Source organism: Pogona vitticeps, chromosome 3, assembly GCF_051106095.1.
Source record: "Pogona vitticeps strain Pit_001003342236 chromosome 3, PviZW2.1, whole genome shotgun sequence".
Classification (NCBI taxonomy): domain Eukaryota; kingdom Metazoa; phylum Chordata; class Lepidosauria; order Squamata; family Agamidae; genus Pogona; species Pogona vitticeps.
Genome location: NC_135785.1, coordinates 108,548,503 through 108,568,824, shown reverse-complemented (window position 1 = coordinate 108,568,824; position 20,322 = coordinate 108,548,503). Strand labels below are relative to the sequence as shown.

The 20,322-nt window shown below is 38.4% G+C and overlaps 1 protein-coding gene across 1 annotated transcript in view; it reads left to right on the top strand.

Moving 5' to 3' along the window:
- The window catches only part of LOC110083669 (heparan-alpha-glucosaminide N-acetyltransferase), a 114,526-nt gene continuing 94,204 nt past the window's right edge, over window positions 1-20,322 (top strand). The window contains exons 1-6 of the mRNA XM_020802279.3: window positions 1-50; window positions 2,536-2,612; window positions 4,977-5,145; window positions 11,061-11,137; window positions 13,665-13,695; window positions 18,529-18,689. Of these exons, the coding sequence (XP_020657938.3) occupies window positions 1-50; window positions 2,536-2,612; window positions 4,977-5,145; window positions 11,061-11,137; window positions 13,665-13,695; window positions 18,529-18,689 (565 nt within the window). The remainder of the gene's footprint in view (window positions 51-2,535; window positions 2,613-4,976; window positions 5,146-11,060; window positions 11,138-13,664; window positions 13,696-18,528; window positions 18,690-20,322) is intronic.

Genomic DNA, 20,322 nt, shown 5'->3' with positions numbered 1-20,322 from the left:
ATGGGTTCTGCAGGCATAGAAAGCACCCCAGAAGAAGTGCATACATCAGGGTGAGCCCTAAAACAACCATCAGAATTTTCTATAACATGTCAGAGTTTTCTGACAGACATTACAGCAGAAAAAGTTTATTAAGAATAGAAACTTTAAGAAGTGCTAGTTTTCATTTTACATTTTGAAATGAAAGAAGTATCACTACTTTTCAAAAAGTTATGTTTTTGTTTGAGTTCGATTTATTCTTTGTCAGGTTGAAGATGAATAAAAAGCAAAAACCGACAGTCCATTCATCAACTCAGTTTGATGGCTGAACAAGACTAGATAATTTATTATATAATTTATTATTCCTTAATTGCAACTTGGTCAGCAGATATTGTTGCAGCTTAGATCATGATGAAGACTATTTGAAACTAAAGACTCTGATGTGAATGAGTTAAAGGACAGCATGAAATAAGGATAGGTTATTATTTCGAAGGGATCGTGCTCTGGCTGAATTTATTTCTTCTCCAATGACAATCAGAATTTTATCATGAAATTTCTATACACCGTCGCGTGTGTCTGGCCTGGTGTTAATTGTTCTGTCTGAATTAATATGGCCATGTTATTTATTGGAACAGAGTAATCAAACCCGGCTGCTGACTGCAGCAAGGGGGGCCCCCCATTTCAATTAACAAGGCTGTCCTCCCAAAGGAGCAATGGGGTGAAATGAGCAGAAGCTGTACAATGGAAACAGAAGGATGCTTGGCTCTTTCTTTTAACTGCCTTTTGGTGAACCGGGATCATATTTTATGCAGGGGAATAATATAATCAAATACTTCCTTTGTTGCACAGGTTCACCATCTTTCCAAAGTGTGGTGATAGATTTCAATGCAATACTTCAGTGTATTCATTAATTTCACAGTAAATCTGAAAATAGCAAAAGGGGAAAAATAATTTTATTTGTCTGTGGTTTCAAAGAATTAGTAGATGATGGAAGGGGCTGAGAGCATGTGCAATTGAAATACATTTAGTTTGCACACTGGGGATTACAAATAAACGTGTTTTGCTCGATTGTGCCCTATGTTGTTCCTCTGTTGCTTGACAAATCTGTGCCCCATCTTAATGCCAGGTTTGCAACGCTGGGCTTGGCAGAGGCCGTAGTGTTGGCACATGCTCCACTGCACTGGGCTTGGCGCTGTGTTTCAAGTCTGCTTGGCTGACTGATTTTGCAGGGCCTCTCAAAGATGAAGTCTAGTTTTTAGAGCACCCCATTTGTCTTGAGAAAATGTCTACAGTTCCTTAGAAGTTCTCTTGATGCAAAAAGCAAGCATTCACTCCACTTTGGCTTTTGTTGTTCTCCTTGACCCATGAGTAATATAAAATATCCCAGAGAGCTATTCATCCTTCTGCTGCTGAAATGTTAGTACATTTTGGTACACAGGGCATCCCTCTTCCTGCCTTTCTAGAACCAATTGTTGTGCCTTGTCTTGTGATGGCTTTTATCACTTTGGGTTTCAATGGGACCAATTTCTTTGGCTTTTTCATTTGTGTTTCTTTAAAACCAATCTCACTGATTAATTATGTGCCAGTGAAAAGCACACTTGCTGATCAAAGGACATGATGCTTCATTAAGACTATAAAAGACCTGCTCCAAGCCAAGGACTCATATCAAATCCAGACAAAAACAAAATTAAAAGAAGAAAAGAATAAAAACATAGTGGGAATCTTAAAGATTAACTGTTATATTCCAATGTGAGCTTCGTGTAATGGAATGGATTGATCCACAAAAGTTCATGTTGGGATATAAAAGTTTACTCAGAATACTGGAATACTCAGTTTCACTTGGGTTTCAAATCCCCACTCAGCCAAAGAATCTCATTGAGAGGCAGGGTGGCCACTTACATATTAGTAAAAAGCAGGACACGCAACATGAAAAATGAGGACAACTCTTCAAATGAAGGACTGTCCTCACCAAAAAGAATCAGTGAAATGGAGGGCAGGGAGGACAAAAATTACTTTTAAAAAGGAGGACATTTACCATCAAAAAGGACATTTTTGCTTTAAAACTGCATATCCTAATTTAATATGGAGAGCAACAATATCATAATTAGATAAGTGCTGTGATTTAAGTAGAATTACATTATACGGCTTATCATAGAGCAGAAGAGTGACCAGGCCTTGGGTCCCAGTGCTGGGAGGAAGGTGGATTATGAATTAAAGAAATAAAACATGCTGCTGAAAAACATCCTCATGTTTTTCTGCAACTCACTAACTACAGGTATATGTGGAAAACAATGTCTATTTTCCCTTTAACCTTTTCATTTCACTGAAATTACTTCATTGAGAATAAATTCATAAATAACCACCACTGTCTTCACAGAATCTAATAGATTTTTTTAAAAAAATTAATTCATTAAATAATATCTATCCTTTAAATTAAATCCCTTATGAAATAAATTAGACAAATTTTATTTTTTTATTCAAATCGACTATTAAACTAATTAGTATTTTAAAGTTGCTTATAATTAAATTTTGTAGTCCAAAGTACTGATTACAATTCAGAGTTGGCCAAGACCAGGCACTTCTCCTCTCCAATGCTGAGTCATTGCCCCACTCAATCCCCACTCATACACCAAATGGCTTTTAAAAGCCCGAACCCTCCTGTCCTCATAGTCACTATAAGGCAGTCACCTAGTGCAGTGGTTCTTAACCTTTGTTACTCGGATGCTTTTGAAATGCAACTCCCAGAAACCCCAGTCAGCACAGCAGGTGGTGAAGGCTTCTGGGAGTTGCAGTCCAAAACTCCTGAGTAACCCAAGGTTAAGAACCAGTGACCTAGTGCATGTAGCCGTGAGAGAAATGAGTGAATGGAGCCACTCTGTGTAAATCAAGGAGCTGCCTCTCTACAGCTTCAGCTTCTTCTCTTGTGTGCCAGTTCCAAGGTGATCTTCTCAGAACCAAGGCATTGTGAGAAGGGAAGTCTCTGATCTCATCTGTTTCAGAACACTGGTGACCATAGAAACTACCTTTCTCAACCTGCCTCGGTTCTGAGGACTTCCCTTAGGAACTTTCCCCTAGTCTTGTCTAGACCTAAAGTCTCCAGAGCAAAGGGGGGGGGGGAGAGTCTGGTGAAAATCCAGGCCAGTAGCCATGCTAGCAACCTTCAAGGTTTAAATAGCATCAACACCAGAAGGGGTGCAGACTCAGCTGAGCCGACGTGGTTCTGCAGCCTCAGGTTTCATAACTCCAGTCTGTCCATTGCTAGAAGAGCACAAGTCCTAAACACTGTAACCTAGCTATCCCACAAGCCTCCTATTAATCTTGTAGAGGAGCCTACAACTACTCACTGACATTTCCCATTGTGTTTGCCCCAACCTTTGGATATGGACTGTATTTATTGCTAGGTCATGGCCCTGTTCTTGTATGAGCAGTGAGAATTCTGTGAGGCTTGTTGCATTCAGCTCACAGGGACAGCCTTGGGGAAAGGTGGATTTCTCTGACCTATCTGTGCCTATGAAATACAGTATAAGTAATGCCAGCTATCACCAGGTATAGAGCTAATAACATGTAACAGCAACAGAATTGCAGGTGCTCTGCCCAAATGTTTAGCCAAACATTTGCAAATTGGTCCAAAGTAAAATAGTTTCATTTCACTTACACTGCAGTAAGAAGTTGGAAACAATTTAAAGATATGTCACACACAGGCTGGGCAGGCAGGCTAGTAAAGCTTTTCATGGGCTTGTAGTTTACACTTCCATCTAAAATAACTAGCATGGATACTGATTAGAAGGAAGGGTCTATAAAGTAGTCTTGAAATGTGCAGCAAATGGAAAATGTAACATAATCTTATTTAGTCATCATATAGCATACACACTGCAAAAATGTATATATGTATGAAGGAGGTAGTAATCTCCAGGGCAGATTAATGTAAAAGAGGAATCAGATTATGGAGGCTGCTGTTGTGATCTCCGATAAAGGTTAGATATGAGTGATAGGAGAGGTAAAACCACTGGTGACCTTTTCAGCTGATAACTTTCTGGCTGTGTATTGGATACAAGCATCTCTGTTTTATTGGTTGGAAATACCTGACTTACACATGTAGTCTGCCTTTGATAGATATGTGCGCTGCTTCCTTTTTATACAGAGCCAGTGTGAGTTGCAAGTCGATTGTTGACTGCAACAGAGGCAGCATAATTTACATTTAATTTCATTGTCTCATAAGCCCCTTTCACGTTAAAATGAAAGTGTAGGAGGAGTGGGGATTGCGGATAGACATCTTTGCTTGTCTTTCCTTGATGCATACGCTATGCCTTCTTCTGAAAAACCATCTTCCACTATATGGAACCATTTGACTGCCACAATCTTTAGCAAGGGGGAAGGTGTTGTGTATTCTGGTACATGCTGTAGAGCTTGATTTGGCTGCAACTCTGCATTGGTCTGCCTTCACGGTGGCACCTTTCCTGTAACAGAACTTCCAATATGTGGTACAGGAGATAATGGTAACTCCTTGCCTATGACATTTATAATGTACCCTGACTTTTCCCATATCACTGACTTGTAGTTTTTGTTCTTTCAAACCATGTCTTGGGAAGCCTTGCAATTTGTCATGTTGTTATGTTTGGGGAATTTTAACAACTGGAAGCAGAATATGGCCAGAATCCAAATCACCATTGTGTAAGCAAAATGGCATAAACTGCAGCAACAAATTGCTGCTAATTAACGAGGTGTTGCATAGGTTCCTGGGGCACCTACCTGACTGTACAGTTTGCCACCACAACTTCTACCATTTTGCTTATGCCTGCGTAAATTGCTAATGGATGCAGGCCTGGAATTACTTAAACTAAACACATACTGTAAATAGAAGCCTCCATGTTTTCAGACTCTGAACAAGGACCTTCCACCTTCCCTCTCTTTCTCTTTCTTTCTCTGGCCAAGTCCACTTGTTTCATGGAAAACCAGTTCCACTGCCTCAGTTTGTTGCTACCTCCCATTTCCTCCTTAAGCTTCATCTCTACCCAGAGACAACTGGATCTCTTGCCTGCCACAGAAAACTGGGGACACCCCAGGGCGAGGCTGCCAGAGACTGAGGCTGCTGAAAGGGGGTCAGAGTAGAAGTAAGGAGAGGTTTTGTTATACCTATGGAATTCAATGGCTGCAAGTCACCTATATTAGGTGAGGCTACCTGAGTTTGTGGGGAAGGGGGAAAAAGGCTTGTCTGTAGCTGCAGACTTTTGAACATGCGCTGTTTCTTTGACCTTGTCTACTTTAGCTACACAAGGTGAGACCATTAATAGTGGGTATATCCACTGATAGTGGGTAGATAAGGATAATAATGTTTCACTCCTGATTGATAATAGTTAAAGGGACAGATAGGATTGGACCATTAATGGTTTTCACAAGGCAAGGCTACAACAAACCTGGGGCTTTCAGTGGAAATAGTTCCTGAGAAATGGAAACAAAAACAGAAAGTAAAAACTCAGACTATAATCCCACAATGTTTCTCTTAGGGGGAAAGAAGTGGGAAAGATCCTATAATTAACTTTCTTTACATCAGTCTATTGACCACAGATGTGCTATGCTTGGAGATATCACAGATGTAGATGTTAGAGATCTTGCATCTGAGATGGCCATTACTGAGAATATTCCCCAAATAAGAGCACAAGAACACCAATTTTCATTAGATGAATTAATGGACAAGCCAGTACTTGAATCAACAAGGCTGATTCAAGGCTGTCTCCTTCTGAGCAATTTATTCACGTTGTTGTTGTTGTTTTGTGAGGATGGCAACAGCGGCACTGCCACTAGTGGATTGATTTGTCTATATGCCTTTAAAAAAATTAAGAAGAGACACAAGCACAATGGCCACAGTACCCAAAAACCCAACCCCTTTGCAAAGGATCTAAATCACACAGGCTGAAACAATAAGGAATTAAGCGATTCATCATTGCTTTAAAAAAAAAAAAATACCACATTCCCCCAGACAGGGGGAAATAAATTGGAAATAAATTGGTCACTGGAAAAATGAGTCGATCATGGCCATGTGTCATGTGCATGGGAATTTATGAAACAATCTAAAAACTGGCCATATCAGTACAACTGAGTTTCTTTTGCCAGTTGTGATCAAGCCCTGAGACTATTTGCTGCTCAATGAGATATAACATACTATGTGCAAACATAAACATTTGTATACTTTTGCAGAAAACAATTCAGTGGTTCTGAAATTATTTAAAACTGAAATTTCAGGAGAGAAAAAATGTGACTGTATTGCAATTAGAATCTTGTTTTCCCGAAGATATGTTGTTCATGTAATAGTTGGCACATGGTATTAACTGATACCTTGACATTAGAATAAAGTCCAAAATGAAGGAACTAGTTTCATTTCCCTCATCACTGGTAAACTCACAGTTCATTGTGCATTGAACTATATCTGTTTCAAAATTTACTTGTTCCCTTTGCCTGCCATGGTAGTACGTGTCAAGTAATTTGTTATAATTGGATCTTAGAAGATGGATCCTATCTAAATATTGTAAATGTGATCATGTCCACTTACCATCTCTGATGCTAGCTGAATAGAAAAGCAGGTGCTTTAGTTAAAAGGCTTGCAATAATTTGGTATAATAACATAATTTGGGATGAACCTCTTCTAACGAATGACTTAACCTCTGCCTCTGTTACTAGGGCAACTAATGGACATAATTGCAAGAATCTATGTTAAGGGACACAAGGTGTGAATGAGAAGAAGGCCACAAAATTTTTTGAAAGGTTGCAATATAATGGTGAAATTAAGAGACTGAAATGCTATATGAATATGCTGCACTCCCCAAAGTGTTATATCTGAATATCTAGACATCAATTTTTCACTTCAAGTTGTTTATTTTTCATCCAGAGCTTTTTAGTATTCTGTGAAGAGGTTTTCTGAAAGCATATATTCATTTGAAGGCACCAGAAACATCCTTAATAACCTTTGATATAATCTGAAAATTGCAACATTGTCTCCTGGGATTAAAAATAATGTATCTAATGGCATTTTCAGATATTGACCCACAAAAGAGTTAAGGATTAGATCATACCATATAATTCTATTGAATTTTGACACAAGGTCTGTGAAAAGCATGCTTCCTTTAACTCATTTCATCATGTTCTTAGAAATATACCAGATAATATAGATAAGACAAAGAGTTATCTGGTTATACATATAGTTACTGCAGCCAAAATTCTTTATGCTAAGAACTGGAAGAAATCGGAGATACCGAAGCAAGAATTTGGGAAACGGCAGAAATGGATATTCTATCGGAAGTGTTGAAAGACTGTCCAATACAAAAGGCAACTGAATGATGGGATTTACTGTATTATATAAATGGCTTGAGTCAGTAGATAGAGCTTGATTAACATATAATTAAAATAAGTGGTAACTACAAATAGAAATCTGGAAGGGCAATCAAACTGTAGAAAGGCAAAAAGTGGCCTTGATATTGTAACGCAAACAATGCAGCTTGATGACAGTATGTTTTATGTTCTCCTTCCCCCCCCCCCTTTTTTGTCACTCCCCTTACCTTCTATACTCTGTATATTTTTTTAAATATCACGCATTCGTAAACTGGAGGTTTTTTGAAGTATTGCATTTTCTTCAGTATTCATATAAATCGCCATTGTTACGTACCGTCAAGACGCTTCCCACTGATGGCAACCCCATGAATGAGTGCTCTCCGGAATGCCCTGTCCCCAACACCTGTGCTCAGGTCATGCACACTCAAGCCTGTGGCTTCCTTTAAACAGTCAGACCAGCTCATGTTTGCTCTTCTTCCCCCCCCCTGCTACCTTCAACCTTTCCCAGCATTGTTATCTTTTCCAGAGAATCTTGCCTTCTCACGATGTGCCCAAGGTAGGACAGCCTCAGTGTGGCGTCCACCTTCATGCCCCTTTTTGCTTGACCTTCAAGCCTCAGAGCACGCGAAGGCAAACACTCTCCTCTTTAACACTGCTGCCACCAGGTGATCCCTAAATCACCATTATCTCAGAAAGATTCAGGTCCACTCTTCAAGTTCTTTTAAATAAAACTTTTGTTTATAGAGATTGATTCATAAATATCTTCAGTAGCTAATCACACCTCAGAATTTCCCAAACTACACACTCTATTACTTTCTCTGACTTTTCTCTACTGCCTGACTCTTACATTTCTCTTACTGACTCCGACTGACTCAGGCTCCGCCTCTTATAGCATCTCTCTTGGCTCCGCCTCTTAGCAATATTAATATGCATGAATCATTCCATTGCATAACAAACATGAACCATTACATAATATAACATGAACAATAGACCTAATAAATAGAGAACGCTACACTCAGCTTCAACATTTTTGCCTCCAGATATCATTCAGGCTTGATTTTACCTAGGACTGAATTATTTCTCACAGTCCAGGGTATCTGCAAAGCTCTGTTTCAGCACCACATTTCAAAAAAATAAAAATAAAAAAAAAATCAGTTTTTTTCCTATAACCTTTCTTAACTATCCAGCTTTCACACCTGTACATGGTGATCGGAAATACAAGGGTGTATTCATATAAGTAGAAGAATATAATATTCCCTTCTTTATCAAGTCCATCTTGCAAAATACTTGCAGCAGAATGGTTAATATATTGTCTAATGTACCTGACCATTAGTGTGGAAAGACAAGTGGTACAAATATTCTTATGTGATTTTTTTGTGAGCAATAACGCACTCCCTAAAAATATGACTGATAGTGTTGGATCAGATGAGATAGCAAGCAAGCATAAAAGGGCTCTTTTCTAATAGCACCAACAATAAAAGGCATATAATGGCTTAGAAAATGAGACAAAAGTGTTAATTTGTTTGTGGAAGAAGCTGAAGCAAAACCCATGAGAGAAAGAGAAAGAGAGAAATGAATAATCAGAACGTAGTTTATCAGTGTGTTCTGTAACACTCATAGATCAACATAAATCAGCAAAACAGGAAATGAATGGTTCTACATGATTACCACAAATTGTTATTGTTATGTGGCATTAGGTTGCATCTGACTTATGGTGACCCCAATAGGCTGTTCAAGGAATGGGAGATACAGTATATAAGGAGTAGTTTTACTATTACCTCCTTTCAGTAAATTTCCATGGCGGAGGGAAAATTTGAACCCAGGTCTCACAAGGCCTACCTAGACCATCACTCTGTCCAATACAACACATTGGCTCTTTTACCTTCAGTAGGCAATCTGTATAGGACATTAGGCTGCTACAAAAGTGTCCCGGTGTAATTTACTTATTGGAAACATTGCCAGGTGCTCTGTGACAAGATCGCAAGATGATTAGTCTGTACAGTAGTAGTGGCATGGCTTCTGTGGTAAATGAGATGAACTGTAGCATAGTCAAAGGTCTGGCAAAAGGCTAAAAACAGATTTGCATTCTATAGGTAAGGAAAAAGGCACGGGTAAAAAAAATAGAAAAAGGGGAGGCATAGCAGGTTAGCAGGTTAATGGGCAAGCTCATAAGATCCCTGTATCTTGAAAAGTGAAAAATAAAATTTAAATTTTAGGCTCCTATGGTACTTATGAATATTAAGAGTTAACCTATCTAATGTTAGAAAGCCAGTGTGGTATAACAGGTGGAATGCTGAACCAGAATTCAAGAGACCCGGCCTGGGTTCCAGTCCCTGGTTGGCCATGGAAATTTACTGGGGGATGGGAATGGTAAACCACTCCTTGAACATTTCTCCTTTGTTGAAAACTGTTAGGTTCTCCCTAACTCAGCATTTAATATCAATATTTTTAAAATTGACCTACTAGTGCTTCCTGTTTTCAAATATTTAGGAAAGTGCTTTATAGAGTTTGCATATTTTGCAGAAAAATAGGAGTCTTGAAATGGCACGCTAGCAGGCTTTTCTGTAATTAGTTATGGTGGTGGGAAGAGTCACTCTCTCATCCCTCACAGCTGTAAAAAGTGGCGCTCTTTTTTTGAACAAGTGCAAGAATTAATTAATGCCATCTATCCGTCTGCTTTTGACCTCAGGTTGTCATACTCCATTTTCCCATTCATTGATCTGCAATATAGTCCTCCATTTCCTGCCTGAGCCGTTAAGTAAAATAAAATATGTAATGGCTGTACTCTATGAACCACCATGACACCTGTGCACTATGGTGGGGTCATATGGAAAGCTTCTGCCTGCATCAGCACTGTGCATTGATGAAATGCTATGCTCTCATCTCAGGAACTACGGCATTATAAAGAAAGACAAAATAATAATACCCATCTGTTTTAAGACAGTTCTTCCTATTCTGTAAGACCAACACCAAAGAGTGTTGACTCCTGGTGATGACACTGGGTTTTGTTTTGTTTTTTGTTAGAAAACTCTACCTTATTAAGCACCTAAGTGCATTATCCTTCCAAGGGCAAGTATGAAAGCTATTCATTAAACTAAAACTAATTAATCTCTTCTGTCTCCTTTTAAAAAATCTGATGCCAAAAGCAATATATTTTTGTATTCTAAGGCAGATTAAAAGAGCAGCTGGTGATCTCCCCCTAGTAAACAAAATGAACAAAATTATCAATTTCCGTTAACTGTCCTTATCTAGGACCTCGGCAAGCTTCTGTTCATTACAATGTGAATGCTTTGATTTCTACAAATACTATTTCACAAGACCTGTGCTTGTTTTGTGGCCTTGGCCTTTTGAAGTTTCAGGAATGTGATGCTTGCTATGTAATGTCACGCAGGCACCTCTGTGAGACAAAAGAACAGACCAATGTATGTTTTTGTAAAAAGAGGGAGCAATGTGTGTAGGTGTGCCACTACTCTGTCACCTTGCAAGGCACACGTGGGCTCAGACCAGGTATTGCAGAGATGCAATTCATGTTTTTTAAGCAATGTTTTCAAAAAACAACATTAAAAAACAACAAAACAAGATCTACAAATAATTAGGTTATTGCCTAAATGCTAAATTGAAGGGAAACTGCAGAAGTGCCCCCTCTCCCTGGCAGGCTCCTTATCATGCACCTGTTCTCATACAGGTTTCTCGCTATAGACTAATACAGCTCTGTTTCTGCAAATTGTTCTCTATATATATTGAATATTTTCTCTCTTCAGATTTTCTCTTACCATAATGGTTTTCCTCAACTGTGGAGGCGGTGGTTACTGGATCTTTGAGCATGCTTCATGGAACGGTAGAGTACAACTGTCTTTTCCTTTACTTCATGCCAAGCACTTTACACACAATTCAGCAACCTTCTTATTGATCTCCAAAAGAAAAAGGAATTAATATGGCCTACCATATCCTCTGTAGGTAAAGTGTATTTAACAATGAACTCTGCTTAAACTTCATAAAAGCCTCTTCAGCAAATCAGCAGGAAAAAAAATATTGATCTTAAAATAAGCATGTGAATGCTAATTGTATTTTGCGTTTCCACTGGAGGACCATTACTTTATTTAGCTAGAGTTCATCCTTTAATTTTATTGTCTTAGTGCATTGTCTACGAGGCCAGTTTCTTTAGGTTTAAGCAAGGTCTGTAACAGCTCCATTTTGCTGACCCTTCCTTTTCACAAGAAGTATATTGACTTCTAAAAGCTAGAGAAGCTTTTAAGATCATGTTTCAGTCGCCCGAATCCGAGTTACATATTGTGTAACAATGGTTTCCTGTTATTGGGCTCTCAGTTAAATGGATTAGCATGATGCCAAGTACAATAATTGCCTCACTCTGTATTTTAGCTCAGAAATCAATTGGCGGTACTTCTGTGCTGCCATCTTCATAACACAGGCTTTAATTACATGCACAGTTTAATCTGGGAAAACCACATGTATTTTCCAGTCTGGCTTCAATCACTGGAGTATAAGTTGGTGGATCTCCTCTTACAACTTGTCAACGCTCAGCAAATGTTTCTTGAAATATTCCCCTGTCCCTGCCAATTGGCCCTGGTCCATTAAATCTGTGAAGTTAGATATATCTTCATAACTTTCAAACGTTGTAACTGAACAGGGAAAGGGGTGCGTAGTAAAATAAAAGAGTAACAGTCCCCCCCCCGACTCTTTTCCAAATATCTGTACTAGACTATAATATATACTATAATATATATTTGCATGACCATTTACATGTTACATCAGATTTGACAAACTTGTGAATCCATTTAAAGTAGTTTGCCAAACACATGACATATCTGTTTTCACACTGTGGGCAAGCAGCAAAATTAGGTGGCGTATTTAAATTGATTGCAAAGTGTTGCAATTTTAATCCAATTTTTATCATATAATTGAATTTTATTCTATTTTAATGTTTGCGATTTTATCGTATTTTAATCTTCTATTTTAAATTATCCTGTAAACCTCCTTGGGTCCCATTTCTGGGAGAAAAAAAATCTTATCAATGGGATAAATAGATCTTTATTTGTATCAGAGCACTGCATAATTTAAAATTATGGACACATATGAAATATAGGTAAAAATTAAAAACGAATTCAAATGTTAGAAATAATTGTCATGTTTGGTCCTAAAAGGACAGTTCGGCCATTTTGCTCATCAGCAAATTCCCGCTCTTCAAGGAGGCTCCTAATAAATAAAGCTTGTGATAGACTGCCATACATTGCTATTGACAGGGTGTGTTGGGCTTGGTTGGACATAAGCAGAGCTTGGAAATGTTGGTTTTTTTGATCTGTATCTCTGAGAATCCCCAACCAGCATGGTCAGTGGCATACATTACACACAGCATAACTTTTGGCAGCATACCTTTCCCTCGCTTTTTCCCTTCTTCCTTCCCTCCCTTCCTCCCTCTTAACCCTTTGAAGAGTTTGAAGGCCTTGCAGAAGGAAGAAAAAGTCGTCCCTGGAATTTGCCCCCCTGACATGCCACTGCCCACATGGAGCAGCGTAGAGGCCCTTCAAAGGAACTAATATCTGATGACTGATTGCAGCTTTCTCTCTGATGGTTTGGGAAGTCTGTCATCTGTTGAGTGATAACAGTATTGCAAGCTAAAGGCAGATTTAAATTAACAAAAATAAATTAATAAACTAAAAAAGCAAAACAATTCTAAGGCATTTCCTCTAGTGAAACTTCGGATCTCAGGGCTTCTCTCTTGGACCTATGGTGCCCAAGGCAGACACACACCATTATTATTAGAGATGATAACATACAAACAACAAACCTGAAAAAGCCCCAGTTTGCAACATTAAAACATTATATGTAAATCAAATAAGCATATAATTTGCACAATCAATTGTGATAGCATTTCGAATGTCTATGCATATGTGTTTGGCTGGCTTAGCAGACAGCATTGCTTGGAATGTAACATAAAGATCACAATTGGATGGTTGCCAGTGCATCTTCAGAGAAATACTTTTTACCTGCGCAAATGTCAAAATCTGTCCGAAATACCCTTCTCCATTGCTTTTGGTAAAGAAGGCAGCACAATAGATAGTGGGAGAGTTCCCTGCCTTTTTTATCTGATAAAGAGCTTTAGGGGCATTCATTCATTCATTCATTCATTCATTCATTCATTTATTTATTCATTCATTTTCATTCATTCATTCATTCATTCATTCATTCATTCATTCATTCTTCATATTTATTTATTTATTTATTTATTTATTTATTTATTTATTTGAAACATGCTTATAACCTCCCTTAGCCACTATATAAATCTGCAAAGTTTGTTTGGAAATGATCAACAGCACTTTAAACTCTTCAATGTGTTTTTATTGTAGGATTGACAGTTGCAGATCTGGTCATGCCATGGTAAGCTGTTTGTTTGCTTGTTTTTATATTATTTATATGCAACCTTTCTCCCCATGGGGAACCAAGATAGCTCACAACAGCTAAAACTATACAACAATCATATAAATGCCATATTAAAAAGCCGTTAAGTATATACGTATGAAGATTAAAAAACAGGATACAAAACAAATTTAAAGCATCTTGAAAAACATTTTAAAATCTCTAAGTTTAATAAGCATAGCTTTGCTGAGACACTTATAGCTTAAAAGTCTGCCCAAAGAAGGACATCTTTGCTTGGTGATAGAAGGACAAGAGGGAGGGAGCCAACCTGGTTTCGTTGGGCAAAGCATTCCAGAGCTTGGAAGCAGCTACTGGAAAGGCCCTCTATGAAACTATGAGCTTTGGTCTAATTAGTTTTCGGCCTGTTTCATAAATGTCTGTATAGTACTTGATTACCATACATGTACATAATGATTTGTAATTGAGCATATTAATAGATTTGGTTGGAAAGTCCTAAATCCAGTTGGTAATTCCAACTAGTTTAAACCGGATGAATCAACTACAGAGTGATAAGTCAATGTGTACATAAATCTCACTGATTCAGTGGGACTGCCAGTTTGATTCAGGACATATTATATATAAGACAATATGAGGTAACATGAAAGAGGTGGCCCATTTGCACATACAAGTCATCACTTGAAGTTGTAGTTATCAAACGAAACACATGCACATGTAAATCTGCTTCAAGGTGTCAGATGATCCTTCTGTATTCGTATCATTAAACTGTACCTTCAGCTGATAAGAACTCATAAACAAAATAATGGTATTTAGAGTAAATCTCAATTCGGTTTTATTTTCTTCATACTCTGGCATACATCAGTCAAGATTTCCTCTTATTAAAAAAAAGTATGGCTAAAACAGTGTACCATAGTTGTTGTGGGTTTTTCGGGCTCTTTGGCCGTGTTCTGAAGGTTGTTCTTCCTAATGTTTCGCCAGTCTCTGTGGCTGGCATCTTCAGAGGACAGCACAGAGGACAGAACTGGCCACCCTTGAGGTGTTCTGTTTACCCTGGAGATCACAGAATGTTTAGAAATTCCATTATCATGGAGATTCTGACAAATGCTAGATCAGAATGCAAACTCAGAGTGTTTTCTGAACCTTTGGCCCTTTAGGTCGGGGGTGCAGCCTCTGTGTCACCACCAACCCCGGCTTAAGGAAGGAACTACTCTACTAGCTAGCCATAACAGGTTATGTGAAAAGGCTTGGGGGATTTCAGCTTGTTCTTTTCCTTTGCTTTACGTTTAGGACATTGTCTGACTGCATTGTTCTACTGAGCTGAGAAATGCCTAACATGATTTGACATGAAAAATCTGTATAGCTGGTTGTGGCTGATGGTTTGTTATATTTCTCAGACGAGGTCTAGGAAAATGGAAGAAGTAAAAGAACAGAATTCTTGACTTCCTTGAAGCAGCCAATTTTGGATGGTTGCTTCCAGATGAGGCTTTTACTAGGGCCATCACCCTTTATCACTCACAGAATTTTGCTAAGCTTCCAGATTATATAATCTACGATTTGTATCCCTCATGTCCTTTTCCACTACTCCTTCAATATTATTGCCTCCCTTCCCCCAAGAAACGCTTAAGATCCAATGACAGAATAGCTGTGCAGTGTACCTTATTGTGCCAGGAGTCATCCATCTGGCACCATCGTGGTTATCAGTCAACTCTCCCATTCAGTTTAGGCCCCTATTTTTAAAATGTCAGGTTTTTTTTTCCAGACTCTTTTTAATGTTTGAATTAGCATTTGATGTAAACTTTTTTTTTGGGGGGGGGGGAAATATTTGATCTTGTTTCTTACACTGAGATGCTTAAGTAACTTTGCCTTAAATAACTCTACTTTTATGTCAGTGATATATGACTAATCACTGATTAGATATATGACTGATCACTAAACTAATCATACACCTGAATTTTAATTTTTAATAATCATAGCAAGTGTTAACTTTCCCTCTATTGCTTTCTCTACAGGACAGATAAAAGTAAAGAATTTAATTTTGTGACCTTTGGGTTGACCTTATTGCCCTTATGTGGATTTGAGAACTTAGCTCTGTTTTCAGTGTTGTTTCTTTGCCTTGCATACTTTAGAAATGAAATTTAAAATATTGTTCTTCCGTATTACACTCTTCCATCTTTCTCAGTTTGTCAAGGCAAAGACCCAACCTATCAGGGTAAATAGATCACTTTTGCTTTCTCTCCATCATCTACGACTGTCAAAAATCTCTGAACTCAGCATGTTATCAGCTTCATATCCCCTTCCCCATTTTGGTCCAGTCAACAGGGGAGTATTCATTTTTGCTTCGGTGATTAAAAAAAAGGCCCCAACCTATATAATGGAGTTTATTTAGACCTCCTTGCTTTAAGTAAGCAAGTTTTTAATCTATCGTGTGCATTCCTGTAATGTAGGTTTGATGTTAATGGGTTGTAAAGTGGGTAATAATTTTCTTACTGGCCCCTTCAATCAGATTAGATCATGTTATTGACCATGCTGTTCGTTTTATAACCACAATCATATTGTGGAGGAAGATCTTTGGCAAGTTGCACATTTATAAGTGCCCATTAAGGCAAAGAATGACAGATTTGCACATTTGGCATTTTTTTAAAAAAAAAAAACACACACACAAAACTTTCCCCTGCGGACTGTTTTCCTGTCCACATCCTGAATTAGCATCTTTGCTTCTGTCTCATGTTTTAATGCTATTTTACTGGATGGTAGTTGATGCTTCAAAACAGTTACTGTGTAAGCTTCATACAATACCTATTCTAAATAATCAACCATTACACTATAAGGCAACTTTGTTAGCTGGATATTTAAAACATAGTACTATCTTTGATCCAGCTTTCAAATAAATACATTCATTCTCTATCTTTTAATTTCATTTTCAGTTGAATTTTCTCTTTATTTTATTGGTTATTCAAATAAAGTATAGTATTTATTAGAATGTCTCCCTAAGGTCATCTACCTTGTTTTCTAAATAATATCTAGACCCATTCCCTCTCTTATATTCTCTTTCATCTATTTTTATTTCACATTCCATTAGGCCCCGCGAGGCAACTATCTTGGACAGTGATTTTGAGGGTTATCATGAAAGGGAGGACTGTTAATTAATTTGTTATTGTTATATTATTACTGCCAGGAAGCAGAAGAGGCAGTTGTGGGATTTTATGTTTCAGGTGCCTATAGAATTAGACCATCTTGCACATAATGTACCTTGAGTGGGTTGAGGGGGGCGGTTGAGGTTTATTTCTTAAAATTAGCAGTGAAAAGGGGCAAACTAAATATTACAGCGGCAAACTCTTTTGTGTGAACCCAAGTATTACCCAACCTTTATCAGTAGAAGTGAAATTTAAGGCTTTGGGGGTCACCTTCAGCCCTCTGGACTTCCCCACACGGCCCTGTTTTCTTCCTTTCAACAACTTCATTTTGTTTGTCTTTTCCAACTTTTGCGCACACACACCAATTTCAAAATGTTGAATTGCCTCTTCTTACAACTTACATACAGTCAGTAAAAGGTTTCAGTTGAAATACACTAGTTTTGGGGTCTTCACGCTTGTGTCCATGGCCTCATCACTATTGTAAAATAGCTTGTGAAAACATCTCTGAGACTGAAAATGGAAGGCCAAAAAGATCTCTACCCTTGTATTATAATGGCCTGTGTGTATCTGTCTGGCCCTTAGAGCAAATATTATTTTTGTTGCTTTCCATCAAACCACCCCATCTACAACTTATTTTCCCCACATCTTGCCTCAGCTGGTTTTTCTCCTCAGCTACAGCTTAGAATTAGAACACAACTTTAATGTGGAAGTGGAAAGGAACCACACACACAAACACATGGATGGAAGCTTTGGTTCTCCGTATGTTTGATGATAAAAGAGTTCAACTTCCCTCACCCACAGCTAGCCTTACCATTAGCCAGAGTGAAGCAGCTATCTCAGTTAGCATGGTCTGAGTGTTGTGAAAGAGCAGAATATTATCAATTAATTTGTTATGCTTGTAATTGCTCCCAGGTTTGCAGAGAGATACAGTACCTATAAGACTTTTTAACCTGACTTTAGGTTCTCTGCACTGAATTTGATGTGGGAGAGCCATTTGCTGCTCTGCCTTAAACAGCAAAATATTTAAAGTTGGTCCTACCCTCTTTTGTCAAAAACAAGCATTCTCCCCTTTCTGTTCTGTATATGACTGGGAGACCTAAGCAGATCACTCAGTATATTTTTGCTATTTCTTCTTCATGATGTTAATAGTTTTAATATGTGGTCTCCAGGCGATGCATGTGAGGTTAGTGCATGCTGAATCTGGCATAGCCAAGAATGACTAATGGGCAAGGCTTCTAGGAAGTTGCCACAGCTTTCAGTCCCAGGATCCAATCCAAAGTCCTTTCCATAAAGACAAGGGACCAACACAGAGAGCTTGAACCTTCTCTTGCCATTTCATGTATTATTGGATTGTCTACCAACATTTTAAAAACTCAACGTCAGCTTCCCTTGTTAGCAGTAGGGGCTTTTGCCGTAAAGGTAAGCAATCTCTCTCTCTCTCTTTGTATTAAATATACTTCAGGAGCAGCCATTTTAGGATTAGGAGTTGAACAATTCTCTTGAGCTGATGTCTTCAGCTGAATCCATTCATGTTTACCTTTGCTAAAGGGAGTTTATTTAGATGTTTTGAAATAACTGGTTTCCTTAGAGTAGTGAGCTTTTTATTGCATGCATTCTTCCATGGAATTGAAACAGAATGTAAAAAAATAATAATGAGTATACAATTTAAGCCAGGTTTTGATTACTCTCTTTGATGTTATAGGTTTGTTTTCATCCTGGGCACATCTGTAGCACTGGCTTTCCATGCAATGATGAAAAGGGGAGTGAGGCCCATCCAACTCTTGCGTAAATTGACTTGGAGGACACTGATCTTGCTACTGATAGGGTTTTGCTTCCTTAACTATGGTGCTGCAGATGGTCCATGTAAGTACTACCTATTTTCTATTGTTAGTGCTTTATTACTGTTGCTTCACCATGAACAGCATCACTCCTTCCTTGCTCTGAGGAATAAATAGTATTTTATCATATGCCAATCAATGGAGTTTTATAAATAAATGCTGTGTTCTGTTTTTCTAACCTGATCACATAGAATAGAATAGAGTAGAACAGAATAGAATAGAGAAGGGTTTTGTAGGGGTTGTAGGTTGGGAACGATCTAACTTCACTAGATCGTTCATCACTTATTATTATATAGTCACAGACCCAAGTTAAACAATACAACAATAAGAACAAAAGGCACAGTTGGGTTATACGTTTATTGGCCCACCAATGTATCATTTAAAATATGAGCTTTTGCATCCTTCATAACTCTTACTCAGGCTGGGCATTGTAAAACTTTGGATGGGTGAGAGGGAAGAAAGTTCAAAAATGGTGGAAAGTCTCAAACCTGAAGACTCTGTACTGGGACTTAATTAGTGACAAGTCCCCTGGTCTTAGCATCTGGCCAGGATTATTTTGAACTTTTCCTATCCTTCCATCACAAACTTTGTATTGCCCTGCCTCATGAAAGTTCTGAACAATTTGAACATTTCCCTTCTTGTTTATATTTTGGAGACCCAGTGAAGGTAATACCCAACTCTGCTTTTGGAAATAACATGGTTAGTAAACAAACCTAGGCTTTAAAGAATTTCTACATTAGTTACAGTTCCCCCAGTTTTAACTGGAACTACAGTATATATGGGGGTGGTGGTGTTTAACTCCTTCCTCTCCAGCTCCAGCGGAAAACTGCATGTGCACATAGCCCTGGGGTGGTGATGGTGCAATAATTACCGTTAGAATACAAGTCTGCTGTTAAGTTCAAAAGAAAGCAAATATATTTTAAATATACCAATCATGTATGCTTTTAAGTCAAGCACAACTACACTTTTTAAATTCTACACAACTTAAGCTTAGACAGAAGTGCATGGTTTCGGCAATCAATAGGCCTACCTATGCTACATTAGCCTTCATTTTGGGCCTAGTCTTAGTTGAAATTGGGGCTGTGTAACTCTGTTGGCTAATTTCTGTGGCATTTTCTACTTTGTCTCCCTGCAGTTGCATCCATCCACAAAAAGCCTAGAGAAACATCTCATATATCCTTGCTAGTCTGAGTAACTTTTGGACATGCAATTTGGGTCCATCTGTCTGAAAAACAGTTATGTAAACTTACTGGCACATTTATGTTGCCTGTCTGTACTAGCTGTGGATGGGAATATGGATCAGAATGTGCGGCCTATTGAGGGTAATGCCGTGCTGACAGACATCCACCCTCAGATGTGCATTCCAGTGCCTAGGCAGCCTCTTATTTTCCCTTCTCTGAGCTTATGCTTAGATTCAGAGCATCTGGCTACTGATACTTCCTTTCCCCACCCAACCACAACATGGAAAATAGACCTAGTAAAACTGCACAGAAGGTTAGACTGCTGTGCAGAACAACAATATCTGCTTTGGAAATCAATCCTGTTAGAATAGCACAGCAGCCCAGATTGAAACAGGCTGTTTGAAACGTCTGCCTTGGTTCAAGAATCTGTGGCCACTGTCACTCACCCTGTTGCTTTCTATCCTCTCACTAGATTAC